The sequence below is a fragment of the Bos grunniens genome, chromosome 18 (assembly GCF_055505025.1).
Source record: "Bos grunniens cultivar Pamir isolate PY7600 chromosome 18, Bosgru_T2T1.0, whole genome shotgun sequence".
In the NCBI taxonomy this organism is placed as follows: domain Eukaryota; kingdom Metazoa; phylum Chordata; class Mammalia; order Artiodactyla; family Bovidae; genus Bos; species Bos grunniens.
In genome coordinates, this window is record NC_141182.1 from 8,337,179 (window position 1) to 8,360,971 (window position 23,793).

Consider the following 23,793-nt stretch of genomic DNA (forward strand, 5'->3'; position numbering starts at 1 on the left):
TTTCCCAGAGGCAGTCCTGTTAGTTTTGTGGAGCCCTTCAGAAGGTTGTCATCAAAGTTCCTTTTAAAGCCCCACACGGATTTCATTACCCACGCTGGGCGTTCCTTGCTCCCTCCGCATTCTGTCACGTCCCGTGGTTGATCTCACACACAAGCTTGTACAGCGCGCTAGGGTCTGCCTACTTCATTGCTTTTTACGGTTTTGTAGTAGCTCGTTCAGACAAGGGTCAAGCCCGGTGGGACCTAAATCTTTGAGTGAAACCCTGTTATTCAGACGGGAAGTTGAGTGTCTGAGAGAAAGGACAGCGATGCAGGTGCCCATCGTCCGTGGACCAGGGACAGTGAGGGGTACCTAGTATAGCCTCACCCCTGCAGAGCCCTCTGCCCATCGCACCCGAAAGGTCAGGAGTGTAGAGCCCCGGGGGGCCCGGAGGAAGCATGTGCTTGAGCCCCAGGGCAGGAAGCAGGGGTTGGGGTTTGCAGCACATCCCTGGGACCCCAAGCCTGTCCCCCACCCTGTGCTGCACCAGCTCTGGGCTCGGGGACATCAGACACCCCACAACGCCCGCGTGACAGCCTTCCCCCGGCCTCAGAAGGGGCGAGTGACAGCCGGCTCGCCACACAGCCAGGAAAGAAGCGCATTTGTGGGTTGCTTCTCTCCCAGACGAGGAGGGGGCCCGGGGGCTCAGCTTGTCATCCCACGCACGCTTTGACGGGGCTGGTGACTCACCCCACCACACAAGGAAGCCTTCCACGTAAACGCTTTGCGGGTGAATTTGTTTTCTGCCGTTTAAGGCAGAATTTTTTTCTTTCCGTTTCTCTTTCTTCAAATAAGTCCATAAAACGTAAATGGGAGGCTGTCTCTTTACCAGGAAGACCTTCTGTTCTATAGGAGTCTGTCTTGGGGGGTGGGCAGCGAGCCCCCCAAGTTGGGGAGGCTGGCAGCTCTTGGCAGCATTGGGGGGGGGGGCGCTGCCATTCTGGGTTTGCCTCTGAGGCTCCTGCCTGCTTGTTCGCTCAGAGACGAAGCCAAACAGAGCCTCCAAAAAGAGCAGGCCTGTCCCTGCAGAGGGACTAGGTCCTTACCTCACCCAGGGATCAGAAAATATCCCGGGAGCAGCCTGCTCTCTGGATGGAATGGGGTTTGGGAGGGAGGCTGACTGATCCTGAGACAAAGGCGGAGGCGCCATGGCCCCGGTGGCCATCGTCTGCACCTGCTCCCCTGGTGCCCTCTTAGACCCAAGGGTGGTTTTGCAGAAAACTCTGAAATGGACAGACAGCCCCTGTCCAGGGTCCTAAAGCCACCCAGATGGAGCCTGCCGACCTTGGTGGCTGGAGGCCACAGTGGCTTGTGTCCAGGTGGGAGCTGGAGAGGCGGCAGGGACCAGGCGGGTGCATGGATAGGAGCCTTTGGCAGAATGGATGCCATTCTGAGGTCATCCTTTGGCTGACCTCTAAGCTGGAACAGATGTCCAGGAGTCCATGGAACCCGAAAAGCACACCCAGGAGGTCCAGGACAAACTCGATTCTGAGGGAAGGTGGTGGGCTGCAGGAGACCCTTGGTGACTGTTGGCTCTCAGAGCCTCTGACAGCGTCTGCGATGAACTTTCCGTCTAGAACAGTTTTTATTTCCTTCTAGGCCTCTCCACCACAGTGGACCCACCATGTCTCACTGGTTCTCAAAGTGGGGTTCCCAGACCAGCAGCCTGTATGGGATCTGGAAACTTACTAGCAATGCACACCCCTGTCTCAGGAACTGGAAGGTGGGGGAGGAGAGTGTAGCAAGGTGTGTTTTCCAGGTGATTCTGGTACACACCGCAGTCTGAGAGCCCCTGCAGTATCTCGAAGAAAGGGAGAAAGCGCAGCAGACAACGTACTGCATGCCCGCTGTTTTCCAGCCACTTCATCTGCTGCCCTTTTGAGGCGGTACAGTGTTCCTGGGAGATAGGATTCAGTTCAGTTCAGTGGCTCAGTAGTGTCCGACTCTTTATGACCCCATGGCTGCAGCACACCAGGCTTCCCTGTCCATCGCCAACTCTTGGAGCTTGCTTAAACTCATGTCTGTTGAGTCAGTGATGCCATCCAACCATTTCATCCTCTGTCGTCCCCTTCTCTTCCTGCCTTCAATCTTTCCCAGCATCAGGGTCTTTTCCAATGAGTCGGTTCTTCCCATCAGGGGGCCAAAGTATTGGAGCTTCAGCTTCAACATCAGTCCTTCCAATGAATATTCAGGACTGATTTCCTTTAGGATTGACTTTGAATCTCCTTGCAGTCCAAGGGACTCTCAAGAGTCTTCTCCAACACCACAGTTCAAAAGCATCAAGTCTTCGGCATTCAACCTTCTTTATAGTCCAACTCTCACATCCATACATGACTACTGGAAAAACCATAGCTTTGACTAGACAGACCTTTGTCGGCAAAGTAATATCTCTGCTTTTTAATAAGCTGTCTAGGTTGGTCATAGATTTTCTCCCAAGGAACAAGCGTCTTTTAATTTCATGTCCCCATTTTGCAGACCAGAAAACTGACTCTCAGAGTAAAGAACTTTCCCCCGTACCTCAGGCAGAACTCAGCCCCCAGTCTGAGCCTTCTCTTTGTCCCTCTTAGCTCGAGACCATTGAGATCAGGCGTGACGGCTTTGGGTTGCCTCTGCCGGCGTCTCCTCTACCATGTGGGCCACTCAGATTTCACGGCGGTGAATGCACTCCAGGTCCCACCCCTGGATCTTCCTTGACCTTGCCCTGGGCCTGCCTGAGTGACTGGTGACACTTGCTCCCCGAAAGACCCCCTTCTCAGAAACACAGGACACTTTGCCCCTTTGATTCGAGCGCACCTTCATTGCCTGCCTGGACACGAACATTGATGATCCACTGCAGGTGAATTAATTGAGGAGCTGGGTCCTTTTCCAGGGCACTCATAAATTAAGGCCCTTGGCAGCAGGAGCCATGGCTCCAGCCCAAGAGGAGGCAGCCTGGCGAGGCCTCGAGGCTCCCCGCACGAGGCCCGAGCGGATCAGATGCCTCTGAAGTCCTGTGAGCCCCAGATAAAGTTCTGAGTCAAATAAACAGTGGAGGCCCCTGTCGAGATGCTACCGCCTGAAGCCGAGCCCGGGAACTCCTTATTTGGGATAGAGAGTTCCCTTTCTCGAGCCCAAGGCAAACAGCCCCGTGCTGTCCTCTGCCTTTCAGGGGAGCGAAACTTGCTCTGGACGTCTCTCCCACCCAGCAGAAGAAGAGCAGCCTCGGTACTGTATTTGCATTTTTTAATTTATTTGTTGAGTCTACTGGGGGTGATTCCTCAAAGACAGCCTTTCCTGTTAGTGACGAACACACCCTGAGTTGAGTTGATAGTTATGAGGAAGCAGGACACGTCTCTGGGTATGCGAGAGCCTGGAGGCGGGGTGGGCTTTGATCCTGGGGACCGTGGAAGACCCTGTTGGACCGAGGGGACCCTCTTGGGGGCAGACAGTAGACCCTGGAGAAGAGCTCCGTGACACAGAGTGCCTGGAAAGAGTCTGGCTGTCTGGTCAGGGGACGGCCCTGCCGGGGTCCCTGATGCTTGGCAGTCACAGCACCCGATGACCACTGCCCAAAAAGGCCACGCAAAGGAGTTGCCCAGAGCTCTGGCTGAGGTCAGGAGAGAAGACTTCCGTTTGCTTGATTTTCATTTTCTGAATGTACATTCTGCCTTTGCCCGGTGACATTTGAGGTGGCTTACGACAAGACTCAGCATGGGAAAATCTAATCGATGTGGGGCCACTTCCACCCACAGGGTGTGGATGCAGAGACCCATGTACAGCGTGATGCCCTTTGTGTAAAATGAAAGGAGGAACTGAACAACGAAGGCTGGGAGCAAAACCCAGCTCTCTGTACGTTTGCATCTGTTTGCGCGTGGCCAGGGAGGACGGTCGGAACTGATACCCCTGGGGGTTGACAGACTGGCCCATCGCCTGTTTGTTTGTTTTAAATAAGAGATTCAGGGGGACCCAGCCACCCCACCCCCAACCCCGGTCATGCTACAACAACAGAGCGTGGCCAGAAAAGCCTGCAATATTTATCACCTGGCCCCTTCCCAGAAAACGTTCGCCAACCACATGTCATGGTTTTGGCATGGGTGCTGGGGTGGGGTGCAGTGGGGGGCAGAGGTGAAGTTAAAAACAAGCCAGCCTGTATGATGTGGGCTGGATTCACGTACCCTTTTAAGGGGGGTAGGGTGTGCATTCAGGGAATCTGTGGAACGATGGACACCAGCTCACGACCGTGCCAGCGGTGAGCGCTCCGTGAGCCTTCGTGCTCTGTAGCAGTCCCCTCCCAAACACCGCTCTGTCCGATTCTGGTTTTCCGGTCAGCGTCTTTATCATTTCAAAAACAAGGTGATCGACTGGAACAGTGAAAAATCAAGGAGAACACGATCTCTCAGATACTTCCCAGCTCCTTCTAAGAATGTGGGGTTCTGCCCGATTTTAAGGATTCTGTGAACAGGGACACCACCACCTCCGTGATCCCAGTTTCTGAAATCTTTGGGGGTGTTTCTCTTCACTGCTTTGAGGTTAAATGTACAGCACAGTTCTGGCTTCCTGCAGCAGTTTGAAACGTTTCATGAAGCCAAAGCTCTTCCTTGGCCCTGCACCCACCACCACCACCGTGGTCTTCCCCTGCCCACCCGCGTGTGTGCTCCTACACTTCACGTGACTCACGGGGCTGGAGTCCACGGCAGGGCTGCTGGCCGCGCTTCGTTCCTTTTACCTGCTGCTGGTGTGATCTTGCACGTGGCCATGGTTAGTTCAGGCATTTCCCTGTCAATGGGCATGTAGGGGTTTCTCGTCACCTTTATTTTCTCTCCAGACTTAACTATCTTGAATCAATGCCCCACTGGCCCAATGGCTAGCATTTATTAAACACCTAGAAGGTTCAGCATGAAATCCCGCATTTAATCTCGTCAGAGCTGCCAGAGGCAGGCACACCTCTTAGCCCCATTTTGCAGATGAGGAAACTAAGGTTCAGAGAGGTGGTATGGTTTGCCTGAGGCTGCACAGCTCACAAGCCTCAGAACAGAAGTCTGAATGCAGAGATGCCCCACTCTGCACACACCTCAGGGCCAAAGCAGGGGTGGGGCTGAGCCTGCCCCGTGACTCCTCTGTGCCGAGGACCCCGAGTCAGCCCTGTGCCAAGGTCCTCCCGGGAGTTCCCTCTGCAGCTTCCCGGAGTGTCCAGCCCGCTCCTTGCGATGGCAGTGATGGTGCAGGCGCCCAGGTGCACAGGCGTCCCCGCCTGGCCTTCCTTGAGGCAGCACAGGACCAGAGCTCTGTGCTCAGGTCATCAGCTGGGGGTGGGCATCAACGAGAGAGCAAGGAAGAGACAGGGAGTCAGGCCTTTCCCAAGAGGAGAAAGTGAAAAGTGAAAGCGATAGTCGCTCAGTTGTGTCCAACTCTTTGTGACTCCAGGGACTGTAGCCCGTCAGACTCCTCTGTCCATGGAATCCTCCAGGCAAGATGCTGGAGTGGGTTGCCATTTCCTCCTCCGGGATATCTTCCTGACTCAGGGATCAAACCTGGGTCTCCTGCCTTGCAGTCAGATTCTTTACCATCTGAGCTACCAGGGAAGCTCAAGAAGAGACAACCCAGCAGATTCCAAGGGTAAGCTGGGAGAGGCTGCTGAGAGCAGGGGCCCTGACTACCGCCTCCGCATGAGAAAAGGATGGGAAGGGCCAGCTGAGACGGCAGAAGCAGGATGGCAGGGAGGCCAGGAGCCAGGCTCCCAGGGGCCCGCCTTGCTCTCACACTCGCCAGCTGTGTGAGTTTCCTGTGACAGAGAACCACAAACTGGGTGGCATCAGCACAAGTGTGCCATCTCTCGGATATAGGGTGTGGGCAGGTGCCTTCCTGGCCTCTCGCAGCTTCTGGGGGCTGCCGTGCTGCTTGGCGTCCCTCTGCTGGTGGGAGCCTTTCTCCTGTCCCTGCTCCCGTCGTCACCTGACCTTCTCCCTGTGTGTGTCTTCCCCTGACCTTTTTACGAGGACCCACCCTGCTCCAGCATGACCTCATCTTCCCTTGATGGCGTCTGAAAAGACCTATTTGCAAAGAAGGTCACAGCCACAGACACCAGGGGCTAGGACTAGGACATACCACGTGGGGGACATAACCCGCAGGGCCAGCTGCATGACCTCCGGCGAGGCCTTAACCCCTCCGTGCCCCCTTCCGTGTGTCACAGGAACCAGCGAGCGTGCCTGTGCCCTGGGGAGGAGCAGACCAGGCCCCGGGGTCGGTTTCACGCAACTCTTATGTGCAAGCTGCTTCAAAGTGCAGACTCCCAGGCCTCATGGGCTCTACTGAGTTAGAACCTGCCTTTTAACAAGCCCCACTGCAGGTGGTTCCTGCGTTTGCAGTGGGCAGGGAGGGTTAAGGGTCTGGTGTGGTAGCCGATGACGGCCAACACATACCACTACGAACCAAGCTCGTGGCAGTGATGGGATTTCAGCTAAGCTATTTCAAATCCTAACAGATAATGCTTTAAAGTGCTGCACGCAGTATGCCAGCAAATTGAGAAAAGCAAGCTGTTTGTAGCTGTCTTTCTGATTCTGAATCTCCTCCCTTTGACAAATACTGAGAGCACCTTCCAGGTGTCCCCAGCAGTTCCACCACCACACAGAACAGTGAGGAGACAGACAAGGCTTGACCCTTTCCCCTGGAGTCAGAGCTGAGAGAGGAGAACAGCCACCGAGAAGTTTCTCAGTGCAGTCAGTCGGATCCATGGGTTGATTGGATTTTGCCAAGGGTGCAGCAGTCCCCAAGAGCTAAGTAGGATGTGGTACCCAGCTGCCAGTCTGGCACCATGACCAGTTCATCACCTCACCAGCCAGATGCTTGGTTTCCCAGGCAACCAGCTGATGCTCTGGAGACGACAAGCGGGACACTGTGCCCGTGTGTCTGCTGTTTCCTTGGAAGCAGTAATGACTGCAGGGAGACCGCCTCCGGTGGGCACTCGGGGCAGAGTGCCAGGATCTCTCCCGCTCTCTTTCATACAGATTACCCAACTCCCCAGGCTTCCTGGGCAGATGTCAGCTAGGTGCCCAGCTGCAGCCAGTCTGCACCTGCCCCTGGGCTCAGCGCCTCAATTTGAAGGGCTTCTTGTTTGTTTCAGCAGGAGGCAGCAGCATCGATAGAGGCAGAGGAAGCACTCGGGTATGCCCCTCAGAGTGGCCTGGCGGTCGGGGACTCGGGATCCAAAGCTGGACCTGAGTCCAGCTCCAGCTCTGGCTCTTACCAGCTCCTCGACTTAACCTCTCTCAGCCTCAGTCTTCTTAACTGTAAAATGGAGCTAATCATGCCATTCACATTGACATGATTGTCAGTGAAGTGGGTGTAACGGGAATGCCATTACAGGTGCTTTGCAGAAGAGGGGCTGATCTGTGGGGAGCCCTCCAAAAGCGATGACGGCTAGTGCTCTTGTGTCACTTGTCACAACCCATTTTCCTGGCACATGGTGCGCCCTGGACAGGGCTGGCCAGTACTGCTGGGAACAGTGGCTCTGTTAGGGTGAGAAGGCCATGCCTTCCCCTCCAGCCGACGGGAGCCCCAGGGCTAGGCTTGAGTCTCGCTTTCTGTCTTTTCCTCTACTCCCTGCCCCTCGGTACTAGAGCCAAAGGCCCCACCCACTCAGAGTGTGTGTCCCGACTCCCATCCTGACAAACCCAAGTCCTGGAGGGTGTACCTTGATTCATCCGTCTGTCGGTCCCGCAGTAACAGTACGGTAACTGTATTGGCTAAGCTGGAGTCTCTGTGGAGTGTACGGGGGGTGCTGAGAGGGTATGGTGGTCTCAGGGTGGCGATCTAGATTTGGGCCCAGGTGGGCAGTCAGGAAGTGACACACGCGGGCCAGCCACAGGCCTGGGTTGATTCTGAAGGCAAAGGGATGGTGCTTCATGCAGAAAGGGTTTAACAGAGGCCGTTCCGGAGGGCGAAAGAGAGGGTCAGAAACGCCCCCCACCCGGATGTCGGGGACCCCCACCCCCAGCCCAGAAGTGCAGGTGGTTGGCCACCTGGCACAGTCAGCGTGCACACTCACGGTGAGCTTGAGAAAAAGGAGGAGGTCAGAGGCCTGTCTAGGAATCAGGGACGCCAAGGAGGTCACCCACGTGGTCATTCTGCCCGGGAGTGCAGAAGACATCAGGGAGAGGCCTCTGTAGGCTTTGGAGGGGAGGCCCGCGGAGCCTGGGCAGGCGGTGGGTCGGGGTGCTGCTCACACACCGGCCCTGAGGGGTGGGAGGGGCAGCGAGCCCATGGCTGGTCCTCCGGGGCGGGGGTGACGAGGGGACACTTAAGACTTGAGGACAGCCTGCCCGGTAGAACTTTCTGCCACGCCGCACACATCCTCTGTTTGCAGTACCCATTGTGGCAGCCCCCAGCCCTGTGTGGCCTTGGAGACACTGAATGCTCAGCTGTGTTTCCTTTTAATTTGTTTCAGCCTAAGTAGCCACACGCTTTCGAAAGCTGGTGGCTTTCAAGCTGGGCAGCACAGCTTCTGGACGTCCCCTGGCACAAAAGAAGTTGCAGAAGCCAGCCCAGCTCCAGCCTGGCTCCTCCCCCGTTCCCCCTTCCCGCCCCCCGCAGCGCCCCGGGCGGGGGAGCATGCGTGCTCCTGTGAGCCCAGCCTCGGAGGCTGCGGCAAGCGCCGGAGTGGCCACCCTGTCACTGGGAGGCGTGCTCCCAGCCCCTTCTGAGTCACGCCGAGGGGCGCCTCCCTGGTGACAGCTCGTCTCCCGCGAAGGCGCCGGCGGGCTCCGCTCTCCCAGACCGGAGGAGCCGGGCGTCTTGTTTGCCAGAGAGATGGCGGAGGTTGCCCAGGTAACGCCCCCTCCCTGATAAGCAGAGGGCGAGGACTGCGAGGACTGCAGTGGAGCTGCCGGCTCCGTGGTCTGGGTAGCTGGGAGCCTTCCTCGGCCGTGCCTGCTCTGGGTCACTCACCCTCGGGACTCGGGCGATAAGAATTAGAGCTGCTGTTCAGCCAGGAACAGGGCTGAGTGTTTGTATGTATTACCCTCTCATGGGCTGGGCATGGCAAGCCTCTGGTAGTGGTCGCTGTCATGGCACGCTGCAGACGAGGGCAGCAGGGTGTCGGTAAGCTCCGTGAGCGCCAGGGTCTGTCTGCCTTGCTCCCCACGGGTACCGTGAGCACTTAACTCAGTCCTTGGCAGACCACACTAGATGGTGCCCAGCAGTATTGCTGGCTGGTTGGAAAGATGGATAACTCTCGGCTGGAGAGGATGGATGGGTGGATGGGTGGATGAATGGAGGAGTGAATAGGTGAACGGGTAGATGAAGCAGAGCTCAGATCTGAAGTCTGCTGATTGCAAAGCCTGCACTCCTAATCGCAAAGCCATACTACCTCTGACTTTGATACCCTCCATCTGCATGGGTGGGGATTTTTTTTTTTCTCATATACCTTAATTGAGGTGTAATGTACGTGGCATAAGATTCAAAAATTCACCTATTGTGAGTGAGGGATTCAGCGATTGTAGTAAATTTATAGTTGTGCAGCCGTCACAGTGCAGGTTTAGAATAGTTCCATCATCTGCAAGACGTCTTCATATCTGTTTGCAGTTCTAGTCCCTGTTGCCACCTCCCAGCCCCAGGCACTTTCTGTCTCTATAAATGTGCCTTTTTCTAGACCTTTCATGTAAAAGGAGTCCTCCAGCATGTCTGTTGCGTCTGTCTGCTTTCACTTAGCATATTGGGGAGGTTCGGCTGTGTGGTAGCACATGTGAGAGGTTCCATCCTCTTTGCTGCCAACTACTATACTGTCGCGCAGAGACCACTTCTTGCATCTCCATTCATCAGCTAATGGACGTTCGGGTTGTTTCCGGTTTGGAGCTGTTATGAGCAATGCTGCTGTGCACATTCATGTGTGTGTCTTTATGTAGAGTCTGTCTCTGTTTCTCTGGAGTAGATTTCTAGGAACAGAATTGCTAGGTCATATGATAAATTTACGTTTAACGACTTGAGGCACTGTCAAGCTGTTTTCCAGTGGTGCTGTACTGATACAGTGACAAGGGTCCCACTGAATCCACACCCTCGCAGCACGTGGTGGGACCTCTTGGTTCCGTCCAGCCTGGTGGGTGCGGAGCGGCGTCTCCACGTCGGAACCTGCGTCTCCCCGGCAGCCTCCCAGCTTGAGCTGCATATGCTCTGACCTCTCGGCTGGATGGGCTTTTGACCCTTTCCAGCCTCCCGGTTAGCAAACTTTTTCTTGAAAGGGCCAGATGGCAAATGTCTGGGGCTCTGCGGGCTGCATACGAGCCTGTGGCATATTCTTTTCTGTTTTTTTTTCCCCCCAACCCTTAAAAAAAAATAATGAGACCATTCTTGGCTTCCTTGCACAAAAATAAGCAGGGAGACAGCTCCGAGGCTCCTGTCAAAGGAACCCCTCGGCCCATGCACTCGAGACAGGGCAGGAGGTCGCCCACCCCTCTGGTGAAGAGGGCTTGGTGGAGGGGTCCCGCGCAGCAGGGCCCAGGGCCGGGCTGCCAGGAGCCTGGGAGTTCAGGTTCCAGAGGCGGCCCCAGCCCAGCCCCGCCATGATTCATCACCACATGAGCTCATCAGACTGGCTCCTGGGATGAAACGTGCCGTTTTGTCACCCGAGGCGGAGTGACCAGGCCCCTGGTCCTGCCTCTGCCCTGTGGCCGTGCCCTGCCAGGGCTCAGAGCCCCTTCTGGGAGCCCACTGCCGGTCCATACCCTGTAACCACAGCTGTCACAGCCACCCTGCCCACGGCTGCTCCCACGACCCCCAGAGCCCTGGAAATGTGTCCCAGCCCTCGTCCCAGGCCCCAAAGCATTCCTGATGGCTTCCTGACCGTGTCTCTAGTGAACCATCTGCTCTGGCCCTGACCTGTGTGATAAGACACCTCTCGGGTTCCTCAGAGCCCGTTCGTACTTGTGACTCTGCCACCTTTCTAGTTGTGTGACCTGGTGTGAGTCATGTCACCTCCTGGCTGCAGTAGCCACGTGTGTAAAGGGGCTACCAGAGCCCATGGTGGAAGCGGCAGGCCCCCTGTTTCTCGGCCTCACCCTGCCCTGAAGGCTGCTCCCTGTAAGCCCAGGCAATCCGCCCACGGACGTGTCTACGGAAGCACTCTAGCCTGGGCACAGGGCAGCCAGGAGCCCAGGAAGCTGGTGGGTAGCAGCCCAGCCTCCTTGGCCCTTGGGTGCGTTGGCGTGATCCGCCCTGGCCGTCTCGTCCCCGCAGGGGTGGCGATGCCGGCTGCCGGATCCTAACGCTCCACGATGCCCTGGTGACTTGCTGCCCGCTCCCCCCAGCCCCACTCCCTGCCTGGTCTCCTGCGCCCTCCATCACCTCCCAGGGCTCCTGGCAGGTCCCCGGCTCCTGGGGTGACCGGGAGGGTGGCGTGAGCTGACACCCGGAAGTGCCCTGCACGGTGCCCGGCGGGTCACAGTACATGCTCATTAAACGTCAGCCCTCGTCAGGCCCTGGGAACTTCCAGCGGGGACGCCTCTCAGGCAGGGGCCTGTGGGAAAGCTGTTGTCCCCTGGTCCTTTGAGGGGGGCTGTGTCTGTGAGCCCGAGGCTGGGCGTGCCTGGGAGAGGGCTCGTGGGAAGCTGTGCAGGGGCCGGGGGCACCCGGAGGGCCCTCCCCCTGGGCCGTGTGTCCCGGAGCCTCGGCGACATCCAGGTGTGGGTACCCGGGGACGGAGGGAGCACGCTCACGGCCACCAACCCCCACGGGCCAAGTCTGAAGGAGAGCTGGCTGACCAGTGATCACCGAAGATTAACGATGGCTATTTCTAGGTGGTGGGATCTCTGAGGCCCTTTTTTCATTGATCCTTTTGTCTGTGTGTTTCAGCATGGTTTACATTTCTCACAGTGAGCATGCCCCGTTTTCACAAAAAGAATGAAGTCATTATTCTTTCCAAAATAAATAACCTGCAGCTGATTAGAAGAGAGGGCGCTTAAAGCCCAGGCCGTAGGCCCATCTAGAGTATACCATGGGAAGACCTGCCCATGCGTCCTTGTGGTTTTCTTTGGGGCTTAATATACGGCAAGTTTCTGCAGCCATCTCATGGTCATTTAAAAAATAAAGCAATTCTCTGGTCACAGAACCGACCCGCAACGTCCAGGACTCAAAGGAGCATTCGTCTTTCAGGGCTGGGTCAAGTTCTTGCCTTGCAAAGTGTCTCTGCTGCCTGAGATTTCAGGCGCTGTGTGTCTGCTTGGACCTGGCTGTGCTCCTGGCTGACAGTCGCTGGGACTGAGGCTGGTTACCGTCCCAGGGAAGCCTCTGGAAGCTGGGTGCACCTCCTCACGAGAGAACGCGGTTTGGTGAACACTGCCAGTCACCGTCATCCCCATCTATGGTGTATGTACTGTTCAATAAACACCGCCCCCCCACCACACACACACACACGCTCACACACACGCTCACACACACACACACACACACACACACGCATGCACGCTGCCATGGTTTCTTCCGGCCCTTGTAGGATCTAACATGATTGACAAGTAAATGTCTCCACTCTCTTCCGTACCCCACTTGAGGAGAACTGTGCTGTCTTCACAGCAGCAGCTGGGGGTGTAGAGTAGAGGGAGGTGGGGGAGGTGGAGGGTGTGTGGAGAGAGAGGGAAGTGGGGAGACAGACCGCGTATGTACATGAGTGAGGGCTGGGATGAAGACGGGGAAGTACTCCCAGGTGTGCGTTCACTGAGTGGGGGATGGCGGTGGTGACGGGCGTGATTAGCAAGGAAGAGGCTCCAGAACACTGTGGCGTGTGAGAAAAAAACAAAAACGGGAGAAAGAAAATTAGGATGCTGTGATGTCTGGATCGCAGTGGCTCGTAGGTTTCATCCCTTTCAAGTTTCTCAGGAGACCAGCTGAGTGTCTGAGTTCCCTCTTTGTTCCGTGGTTGTGATCCTTGGACTGTGCTTCTGAGCACAACTCCGTCCAGAAAGGGGACCACGCGGGTCCAGGATTTATAAGGCTTATACAGTGGACGAGGCCACAGGCTGTTTTCACGTGTCATTTACAGAAGTGGAAACTGAGGCTCAGGAGGTGGAATGCTTTATAGGAAGAACCGGGTCTGTCTGATTCCACAGTCTGCCTGGGGGTTTCCACCATGACGCCTCACTCAGCACTGTGCGCTACTCAGTCCAGTGTGGACTTTGTCCCCCAGATGTTCTGTTCTAGGCCCTGGGGTCCAAGACCCTTCATCCTTGTTAACTCAGAAACGCAGTGGTCAGGGAGACGCTGGAGGCCTGCGAGCTTGCCTCGGGGGCCAGCGTGAGACTCTCGCCGCCTCCTCCCCTTGTCCAGACTTTGGCTCTGAGGCTGTGACGTGTCACCCAGCTGGCTGCTGGTTCCGTGACTTTAAAATTAGGTTTTCCCCAGGGAGTGGGACACTTAATGAAGGAGTTTATCCAGTTAGAAAGAGAGGCTCCCAGGCAAGCCGGGCGTCCGCGAGGCAGGCAGCTGCTGGGACCGCGGCCTTCAGAGAGGGCTTCTGTTTCCATGATGTCAGAGGGCGGAACCAGCCTGGCCCCTGCCCCAGCCGCTCCCCAGCTCTGGGTCCTGAGGCGATAAGGCACTGTCTTACCCCCCACTTGCAGTCTGAGGACCACTCTGGGCTCAGTCCCTGCCTGGCTGGAGCTGAATTCCAGGCGCCAAGCCTGTCTGTCTGGTTTCCCAGCTGCTCACACTCTCCAGGTGGCCTCGTAGGACCAGGGTGAGCAGAAACATTGCCTCCAACACAAAGAAAGTACCTTCCTGCTGTGATTGCATTGGAATACCTGGGGAACGAGTTTGGCATAAGATGCGATCTGAAGGATAACTATCTTCATCCTTTTCAAAAGGTCACTGGAAGCATAGTAGAAATGACTCTCCTAGTTGTCAGGAGGCCTGGCTGTCTGCAGCCGCAGCCTTCGACTTGGGGCAAGACTCTGTTCTTCCGGGATGGGATTCTGATGGGGAGGGAGGGAGGCGTCCACCCTGAAGCAGCGGAGTCACCGATTGTGTTGTGTATTTCGCCCACCCCCGGCCTGTCCATCACATGCGTGGGTCTCTTTCTCTCTCCCAACCAGAAAAAGATTTACAAATACAAGAAAGTCCTGAGTAACCCGAGCCGTTGGGAGGTCGTCCTGAAGGAGATCCGGACGCTGGTGGACATGGCTCTGACGTCCCCTCTGCAGGACGACTCCATCAACCAGGCCCCACTGGAAATCGTCTCGAAACTGCTCTCAGAGGTAAGGCCGCCCCTTGGCCTGATCCCGCTCTGTGCCACCTGCCCCCACCCCAGCCCCTCCAACACTTGGAAGTTTTATTCCTTTACGGGGTCCACTGAGCACCACCCTGTGTCAAGCGGCAGATTGAATTCGAGTTTGTGTGTCTCCCCATCACGGGAGGAGGTGAGCCATCCCCCAGTGACATGAGGGAGCTGAGAAGGAGGTCAGGTCGAGGGGAGAGTGGTTGTCACCCCACCGTGCCCCAGGACCTGCTTTGGGACAGGACCTGGCAGGGGCTGGCCTTGGACCCGAGCTGGGCTGGCGGCCGCTGTCAGAATCCTCTCGTTCATCCTGGGTGGGAGTGCATCGTGCAGCCCCCAGACCGCCCTTCCTCCACCCCCTGCGCCGGCCGCCTCCCCACACCCAGCGTTGGGGTTCCGGGCAGACGTGGCTTCTGCTCTTCTCAGCACCCACAGCCACACTGTTTAGCTCACACAGGGTTTGAAAAATCAAGAGGCTTTACCACAAAGTAGGACTTTGCAGGTCGTGTTTAGAAACGATCAGAATGCCTAGCAGCAGTTGGCAGCTGGCTGCGCAGCGCCACCCAGCCGAGCCTCCGGCTTCACCAGGCAGCCTCAGGCTGTGAGCATGTGCCGTGTGCCAGGTGTGGCCCCGGGCTCCTGGATAAAGGTGGTCGCCTCCCTCCCGGGGCAGGAAAGATGGCGGGACATGAGGCCTGATCTTAGCTGGTCTGCCCAATGGGAGAGCAAGGGGCACTCGGGAGCGTCTCACTGTCCCCTCTGTCCCCGTGCTATTCTGAGTGCTTCACAGAGGTCAATGCTGCCCTCTTTCATTTGCTCCCTGGCCCCTGAGGGCTGCTGGGGTTGATGACTCCCGGTCTCAGCTATGCATGGCCACCAGAGTGGTCTCTCTGTCCCTCTTCCCTGGGAGTGGCCCTGGTTCCCTGGGTGGCTCCTCTGCAGCCCCCCAGACCCCACACAAGGTCCCTGCTACCTAGAACCTCCGCCCTCTCCCAGGCACAGGCTGGTCACTGCCCATCGGTTCAGGAAACCGGCCCAAGCCTTCCACGTCTGCTGAAGAGAGAGGGTCCCCCACCCTGGGGGGAGGTGGGGGCGGGCAGTGAAAGGTGCATGGCAGAGATGGCTGTGGGCAGAGGGTGTGACCGTCCTCAGTCAGGTGGGAGACCAGCCTCATCCCATGGGAGACTCAAGACTGCGACTCTGGAACGGATCACGGTCACAGTCTGGGATTTGAGGCCAGGCGCCGTCAGCCCAGCCTTGAGTCCAGGACTCCAGCGTGGTGGGTGGGGCCAGTTGGCAGGCCCAGGCTGGTTTTTCGCAGGCGAAAGCGGAGCGGCTCATCCTCAGGACGCACCTCTCATGTGCCGAGCAGGTGCCGTGCACACAGCTTTCCATCTAACACTCACATTCCCCCTGAGAGATGGGCCTCGCTGCCTCCATTTCACAGATGGGGAAACTGAGGCCCAGAGACACCGTGTGACCTGCCGAGTAGGCCGTGGGGCTGGAAAGTCCACCCCGAAGGGCGGCCTGGCTCCCACCGCACAGTCGCTCTGACCACTTTGTCGGCCCCACTGGTCTCAGCCACCATCTCTAAGTCAGGCTTGTGGTCAGCGTGGTGGGCACGGTGGCAGGTGACCCTGTGACTGGCCTCTGCTGGGACTTCCTGCCCATCTCAGATGTGGTTCCCGTGGCCACAGTCTCACAGACTTCACATCACTTCTCAGGCTTTAGATCAAGGGTCTCAGAGTCAGCTGACCCCAAGAGCTAGGGTAGAGAGACGAAGGCATTTAAAGACACAAGAGTGGAAGGAGCTTGTGTCTCCTCCGCACCTGCTGGGTGTCAGGCAGGCCATATTGTCCCCGATGCACTGATGAGAGCAGCCGTTGGCAAGGGACAGGGCTGGGGCTGCAGCCCAGACGGCGCCCCCTCCAGTGAGATTCACGCCTCTGCCAGTGACACCAAGGTTCTCTGAGCACATGCCCTGTGATGATCAGGGTGGCAGGCGTTTACACCAGCCCCTTTACGTTTCTCCCAGCGACCCTGCACGGCAAGCTCACGGAATCACAAATGGAGGCTCTGCGGGGTTAAGTCGGCTGCCCAGGGTCACTTGGATGAGGGGTGGGCAGGACCCAGGCCCAGGTCTGCCCCACTGCGAGGTGGGTGGGATGTTACCTGAACTGGAGGAGGCTTTTTGGTGAGCGAGGGACCAGGCCCCTAGGGCAGCAGTGTGCGGAGTCGGCAAGTCGTGGCTCTACCCTCAGGAGCTCACGGGCCTTACACAAGGAGCTAGGTCTCTCAGTGCGTTGGGCTAAGATTAGCACCCGTTTCCTAGAATTAGGGATTGGATGTCCTCATGTGTACACAGAGCCTGGCTCTGTGCCTGATATACGGGGACCAGTTGATGAACAGTCACATTTCTCTCATGGTGGGAGATGGCTGTGAACTTGACCTTCAGCACCGTCAGCTGGATACGTAGAGGGGATGGCTGGAAAAGCAAGCTCTCCCCACTCCTTGCCCTTTTTTGTTTCGAGCATGTGGATTAGATTCTTTGTTCTCTTTACTTAAGTTGCTGCCCAAACCTCCTCCTCCTAAGAGGCTCCAGGCATCATCACCAAATCGGCCCGAAGACGGGCAGGATCCCGAGAAGGGAGAACGAGGACGGGCTTGTGAAAGCCGGTGTCCCCTGCCTCCCGGGCTTTTGTTGGGTCGAGTGTGTGGACTGCCCACTCTGTGTGGCATACAGTTGTTCCCTCCAACACAGTGGCTGTTAGTGAGCACTCCCCACCCAGGGTCAGGAGGAGCTTCAGTGGAGAGAAGGCTCCCTGAGAAGGGCAGGGGCTGTCACCGGCGACGGGGACCAAAGAGACACACCCGTACCTTCGAGAGACTCTTGCTGGAACTATGCGCGGGGCGGTGAGGCCCGGTGGTCCCTTCAGTGTGCCCACAGCAGCCCAAAAGGGGGAACTGGCCCTTGTGTGGCCTAAGCCCTGCAGCTCAGTGGTGGGAGATGGGGGCTCAGGGACAGGGCAGACGGGGTCACAGCCCCACTCCACCCTGTCATCCCCACCACTGGGCGAGCCCCTGGCCGTAGGACCTGTCATGGGCGCAGGAAGCGGGTGGAAGGAGTGTTGCGGAGCCCTGACACAGCACCTGAGGCGTGGTGAGCAGAGCTGCGAAAGCCAGGCTTTTTACCTGACCTTGGCTGAGAAATGGCTGGTGGTTAAAAGTCTGCCATTCGTGGCTGCTCAGACTCCACCCACATCCACAGAAAGGAAAGGTGTTAGAATCCAAACAGCATCCCCCCTGCGTGGTCTGGACCCTGGGCACACAGGTCGGGTGGTTGCCATGGGAACTGGGATGCTCCCAGCGCTCACCCCGCCTCCCTTGGCAGCCAGCTGCCTGGACCAAAGCAGAAGGATAGCTCCCTCGCTTTTCCTTCGCTTTGGCTGGTGTAAACGCGTTCGATACCAGACACTCCTTAAACCTGTTCAGTCCGTGGGGCTCCTTCCAGAATCTGGGGACCGTGTCGGTCTTGCCATTTACTGCCCAGTGAGGAGGTGTGTTACGAACACCTGTTGGAGAGAGTCGACACCGGTGGAAGTCTGTGTCCACAGAGACGCTCAGAGCAGAACACACCAGGATGCTAGCGAAACAGACAAGACTCTTGTTTCGCTAAAGGAGACTGTCTCTTGTTTATTGCATATCTGTCCCTTTCCTCATTCACATCCTCTTACTTATACACAGGATGGTGGTCACAGGCACCAGTTACGTAAGAAAATTCAGATAGGGAGGAGAGGAAAAAAAAACCTAAAAATTTAGCAAGTTTAATCCATTCCACTTAATACTTTTGCAGGTTGGTCACTAGAATTCTAACATAGCTAAACCATCTTGGGCCAACATCGTGGAACTCTAGTGTTCCCTGGGAACCTAGCTGGGGAGCCACTGAAATACTTCCCAAAGACTGGCTGACAGAGGGTTTTACGTGTTTATTATACACCTGCCTCCAGGCTTCCAGGGGGCGTGTGTCGCCATGAAAAGGGCCAAGCACAGGTTTAAGCCCAAAGTGGACCCCATCCGTGGACGAAGAAACCGTCTCACTGAGAAGTGACTCGCCCGAGGGCGTGTCACTCCACTGGTGAAACAGGGACTTGGAGCTCTCTTCTCCCTGCCCCAAGGCTACACTTCCTCCCACCCCCCACTTCCCGACTGTGACTTTGATCAGCTTCTGATCTATTTGATTAGGAAAAAGTGACAGCCGTCCTCTGTCCGAGAGGCTGAAAGCGGTTTTGAAACCATGTGGCCCTTTGAGATACCGATGTTCCATCTTACTAACCGTGTGTTTGTTCTGTTTTCCTCCTGCCGTCCCTGCTCGCCCTTCAGAACACAAACTTGACCACCCAGGAACACGAGAACATCATCGTGGTAAGTCCTGGGCGGCCCCCTCCCTCACCCCTCTCCCGCACCCGCAGCCCTACCCGGGTCCGAGTGGATCCCCCAGGCACGAGTGCCGTCTACCAGCACAGCGGCCTTGCTCAGTTTCGTCCCTTCTGTCAGGCCAGACATGCCTCCCTCCTGTCTTTGCACATGTCAGAGCCCCAGCTGATGGGAGAGGGTGGTAATTATCAGTCTCTGAGGCTTGTAGCAAATGTGTCTTAATCGCCTCCTCCTTCCTGAGTCTGCTGTGCAGAGTCAGAGGCAGGAGATGGCAGAGACCGTATGATGTATTCTCAGCCGTCACCCCATTAGCTGAAAGGTAAACTTGCTCTTTCTTGCCCCAGGACCTGTCTCCTAATCCACACATAGAACCTGGATATAATTCTCTCTGACGTGCAAAGTGAGGGATAGTTGTAAGCGTGTTTGAGGTGAAACATCCTTCCTGGGTGATTCTAACACCAGAGAGAAGAAAGAAAAGAAGTTGCCCCTTCTGGGCAGCAGGCCCTGTGCTGTGTGTTTGAATTCATGGATAGTTAAGACACCCCCTGCTCCCAAGGAGTCCTTCATCTGTTAAATGAGATCATTGCAAAGACAGAGGCTTGTAATCTGGAGAGTAGAGTGGTGAACTCACCTGGGAAAGAAGCCAGAGAGCTTCCCAGAGGCAGTGAGGTTCTGAGCTGGGTTTTGAAGGATCAATAGGAGTTTGCCAGATGGGGAAACAGAGGAATGTCTTTCCAGAGAGAGAAAACAAAGTGTAAACAGAGATTTTAAGCAACATGGGATATTCTGGGCACGTCAGCTTTGCTGGAGCATGAAACGTTAAGGCAGTGGGAAGCAGGAAGGCAGAACTTGAAATGGAAGTGAGAGGCAGAGCTCTGTATGCCTGGGAAAGGGTCTAGAAAATTCGCCTGCCCAGGAGGTCCCGTGGGTACAGCTTTTCATACAAGGGCAACATCCCAGACACCATGCCCCTCTGAGTTGCGTTTTAATCACAGAACGCAAAGGCAGAAGCTTCTGTGGAGGTCCCCCCCATGTAGTCACTCACCGCAGCTGCTTGCTGAGTGTCCACTCAGAATGTAGAGGTTTTCCCCACGCTCTGCCCTGACCACCCCTCGCCTTCTCTTGCTAGAACAGGGGCAGCATTGACCTGGGCCTCCCCACCACCTCGTTTCTCTGGCATACTGTCAATTAATAATTTAACTTAACAGACATCTGTTGACCCATGAGTACAAGTATGTGCCAGACACTGGTCTCTTTTCCACTGAGAGAGCTGCCATTGAGGGATTACTGTGTGCTGGGGGAACGTGGCAGATAATCTGGAAATCACGTGGTCTGGGCTGGAGATGCATCCAGGGAGTTAGGGGAGTACAGAGGAACTGGGAGGAAGACGACGGAGGGCTTCAAGGAGGAGGTGAGGGACCTGGAGTCCTAACGACGGATAGGACGCTCCCAGGGCGAGGCAGTCCAGGCGGGGACCCAGCACGGGCGAAGGCAAAGAAGCTCCGTCTGTTGGAGAAGCAGGCGGTGACCGAGCAAGGCGCTGGCGTCTTCCCCTCCCGGCTGGCAGCACCCCGGGTCCCACTCTGCACCTTGTCTCCCGAAGCGGGGTCAGGGCCTTGGACTTGGGAGGAGCCTGGGAAAGGAATTTTGATCTGAGAAATCTGGGCTGCGTTTATCCAGCTAATTTGGCCAGCTGACCCCTTAATTGCACTGGGCTGAGTTTCCCTGCTCAGCGGGGAAGCCTGAGAACGGGAAAGAATTTGATCTCGAGGTCTGACCCTGAGCCCACCGTTTTACAGCCTCTCTCGTGTCCAGTGTTCTCTGTGACCAGTGCTGTTAAAATAACCACCCAGCCTTCTGTCGCCTCCTTTTCATCCCAGCGATTACATTATCCGATTTGACCTGCTGATGATGAGTCTTCTCCCCACGGGGATTGGTATTAGGTATTTTTTTTTTTAATGTACTTAGTTTTCAGAAATACTTTCACAAGTAATTTGAGTTGGTTTTATTCAACCCATCAGTCAGTGCTGTAGGTAATTGTTGGCTGGTAACAGCTGGCCTGTCGCTGGACAAGCGGGGACCTGGGGTCCAGACCCTGGCAGGGTTCCCACATACCGGCAAAGAGCATGGGCTTAAAGCCAAGTATGGTTCAAGTTCAGAGACAAGTGTAGACCCTGGGCCAACCTCATACCAGCTGAGACCTTGGGCAAATAATGAAGAGCTTTTAATTTTACTTAAAGAATATCTTTAAGAATTTCATGAGTATATTTTCACTGTTTTTAAAAACAAAAAGGAAAAGATTCATCCCATCCCAGCCCTGGGGCATTTCAGGGGGTGATAAACTCCTACAGAGAGATACGGTTGTGTGTTTATATTTTGCTTTTAACATTAACGATGTGAAGCTGAATGTGTTGTTCTGTGTTTGGTTTGTTTACTTAACGACATGTCTTGGAGATTCTCTTAAGTCCTTTCTTGCACGTCTAACCTGGCGTTTCTTGCCCTCGGTACTAGGGACGTTTGTGCATGGATGGTGCTTCATGGTGGGGGCTGTCCCGCCCATTGTAGGATGTCACAGCATCCCTGGCCACAACCCCCTGGATGCCAGTCACATCCTCCTGTCCTGACGATCAGACTGTCTCCAGACATGCTAATTCCCCCTGGGAGGGGGACAAAGCAACCCTGAGGGAGAACCCCTGGTCCACCCTGTACTCCATTCAGCTGCCTTGACACTCTGAGCCTCAGTCTTCTCACCTGTGAAATGGGTGTGACCACAGCCTTTCCTGCAGGGCTGCTGGAACAATTGACTGGGAAAGATTCCACAAGAACATACACTCTTCTTTTTAATACTACAATCTAAAATGATCACTACTCTGTGACTGGTGCAGGGCTTGTAACAGCCTCCCCAACCCTCTGTCTCTTCATCTGTACGAGTGGAAATCACTCCTGTTTGACCTCACAGAGTTGTCATGAGGCTCAAATGAGATAATAGCCGTGGAAGCGTGGAGCCCACGCCTGACATCCACAGTGGACACTTAATCTGTTCCCACTCCTTCATTCTTTGACTCATTCCTGTGAAGAGGGGGGCCAGCTTGATGGAAGGGGCTGGAGCCAAGGGGCTCTACCCTGCTTCGTGGTCCCCCCTCCCAGAGATCAGTGCAGGGAGCGGTGCTGAGGGCCAGGTGGTAACTCGAGGGCTGGGGGAACCCCTCGCCCTGTCCCCTCCCCCTGCTGCGACCTGGCCTCTCCCGTGGTCACCCACATGGGGCAGAGGAGCATCCCCATCCGGCAGGCCAGGCGCTGAGCTTCTGAAAACGAAGTGCAGAGCCCAAACCGTGGGCCTGGCTTACTTGGGGTCTCTCATCACCCCCTTTCCCCTCCTCTGCATTTTGTCCCCAGATGGGTTGCCTATATCCCGGTCTTGTGGAGAGCTCAGGCTGAGAAGTCGGCTGGTGAATAGCTCATGCTCTTGGGTCACACTTGAGGGTTCAAATTTGGCTCCAGAACCTCCTAACCATGTGACTCTGGGCTGCAGACTTCACCTCTTTAAGGAAAGGGCAGGACACACACCCGCCTGCCAGCGCGTAGTGAAGAGTGAATGACGGGACACAGCCTGGAGCCCGGCACAGACAAGCACCCTGTTACAGCAGCGGCCGCTGGGATGTTGCTCATGGTGTGCTGTTATTATCACCAGTGTGGTGATTGGTCCACGTGGCTGTGGGGGGCGGCGCAAGGGCAGTGGGCTCAGCCTCGCGGTCAGCTTAGAGCCCACCACCCCCTTCCCACACCATGGGGGAGAGCTTCCCGTGGTGATGGGCATGCCCTCTGTCTGCTCTGTACCTGGTGGTGGCCACTGGTTTCATGGCACTGGTGAGCACTTGAAATGTAGTTAGCATAACTCAGGAACTGAACTTTTATTGCCTTGAAAAATTACTTTTTTGGGGCTTCCCCGGCAGTCCAGTGGTGGTTAGAACTCTGTGCTTCTGCTGCAGGTTCGATCCCTGGTTGGGGAACTAAGATCCTGCAAGCCACATGGCATGGCTAAAAAAAAAGTTTTCTCCCATGTCACTTAAAATGTTAAGATTCACACATGGCCAGTGGCTACTATATTGAACAACACAACCCCAGGCAAGTAAGACCCTGGGCCCCTTCTCCGCCTGTGGGTCAGCCTGCCCGTTGCTGCTGTGAACAGAGCCTCAGTTTCCATGGCTTCATCTCCCACTGAGGTGCTCATGTAACTGGCCTTATCTGCCCAGACAGCGACCAGAAGGTCGGGTTTTCCACCATGAATCAGCCCTCGTGGGTTGACACACCCCCGTACGATTCCTTCCGAGAGATTCCGACTGACGTGTGTTCCTCTTCTTTCAGGCAATCGCTCCTTTGCTGGAAAACAACCATCCGCCACCGGATCTCTGTGAATTCTTCTGCAAGGTACGGCATCGCCGAAGCGGGGCTGTGTTTGCAGGAAGCAGACTGTCTCCATTTGTGCGTTGTGGGGGTTGGTTTTGCGAAATTTCCTGGAAACCCAGACTCCTCCCCGAACAGATCAGGGCCCCAGACAGAGTTAGAGACGAGCCAGGCCTCCTCTCTACCAGCCAGGTGATAAGTGAGGCCCAGGGTCCAGACCAGCAGGTCAAGGGGGAGCACTGAGCTTTCCTGGGAGTATCTTCCTGGCCGTCTTGAGAGAAGTTTGCAGCACGTTTTCTGGCTCCTGACATCAGAGCTGGGCTTTTATTAGCCAGGTCTCCCGTGAGCACCGGCTGGCCCACAGTGGGAGCCTGGCCATGGGGCTTTCCCTGAGCTGGGCAAGTATGGGGTGGTGGGGGTGCAGGTGAACTTGGAGGAGCCTCGGAGCAGGATCTCTGCTCCCAGGGACCCAGCACCAGCCTCGCAGTGGGATTCGCACTGAACACGCCCAGAGCACGTCGGGACCAGTCACCCCTCGCCCGAGAGTGCACCTTGGTGGCCTCAGGGCCGGACCAGCAGGCCGTCCTGCTTGGTCCCTGGCCGGGTGGTTTTTGACGCAGTGATCTGATGTCCTTGGACAGTTGCTGGGCCTGGGTTTGCTGCTCGTCCAGCTCCTCTGGTCT

At 56.2% G+C, this 23,793-nt stretch overlaps 1 protein-coding gene across 4 annotated transcripts in view; it reads left to right on the forward strand.

The window, feature by feature from the left end:
* CMIP (c-Maf inducing protein) overlaps positions 1–23,793 on the forward strand; it is a 212,427-nt gene that overhangs the window by 149,025 nt on the left and 39,609 nt on the right. Inside the window, exons 1-4 of one of the 4 annotated variants that reach the window (XM_086350046.1) lie at positions 505–3,243; positions 14,091–14,252; positions 18,653–18,694; positions 23,072–23,134. In XM_086350046.1, coding sequence (XP_086206172.1) covers positions 3,085–3,243; positions 14,091–14,252; positions 18,653–18,694; positions 23,072–23,134 — 426 coding nt within the window. In that variant the 5' untranslated portion in view covers positions 505–3,084. Of the gene's footprint in view, positions 1–504; positions 3,244–8,695; positions 8,842–13,604; positions 13,736–14,090; positions 14,253–18,652; positions 18,695–23,071; positions 23,135–23,793 lie in introns of those variants that run through there. The other 3 variants (XM_086350048.1, XM_086350049.1, XM_086350047.1) reach the window with 3 other exon arrangements.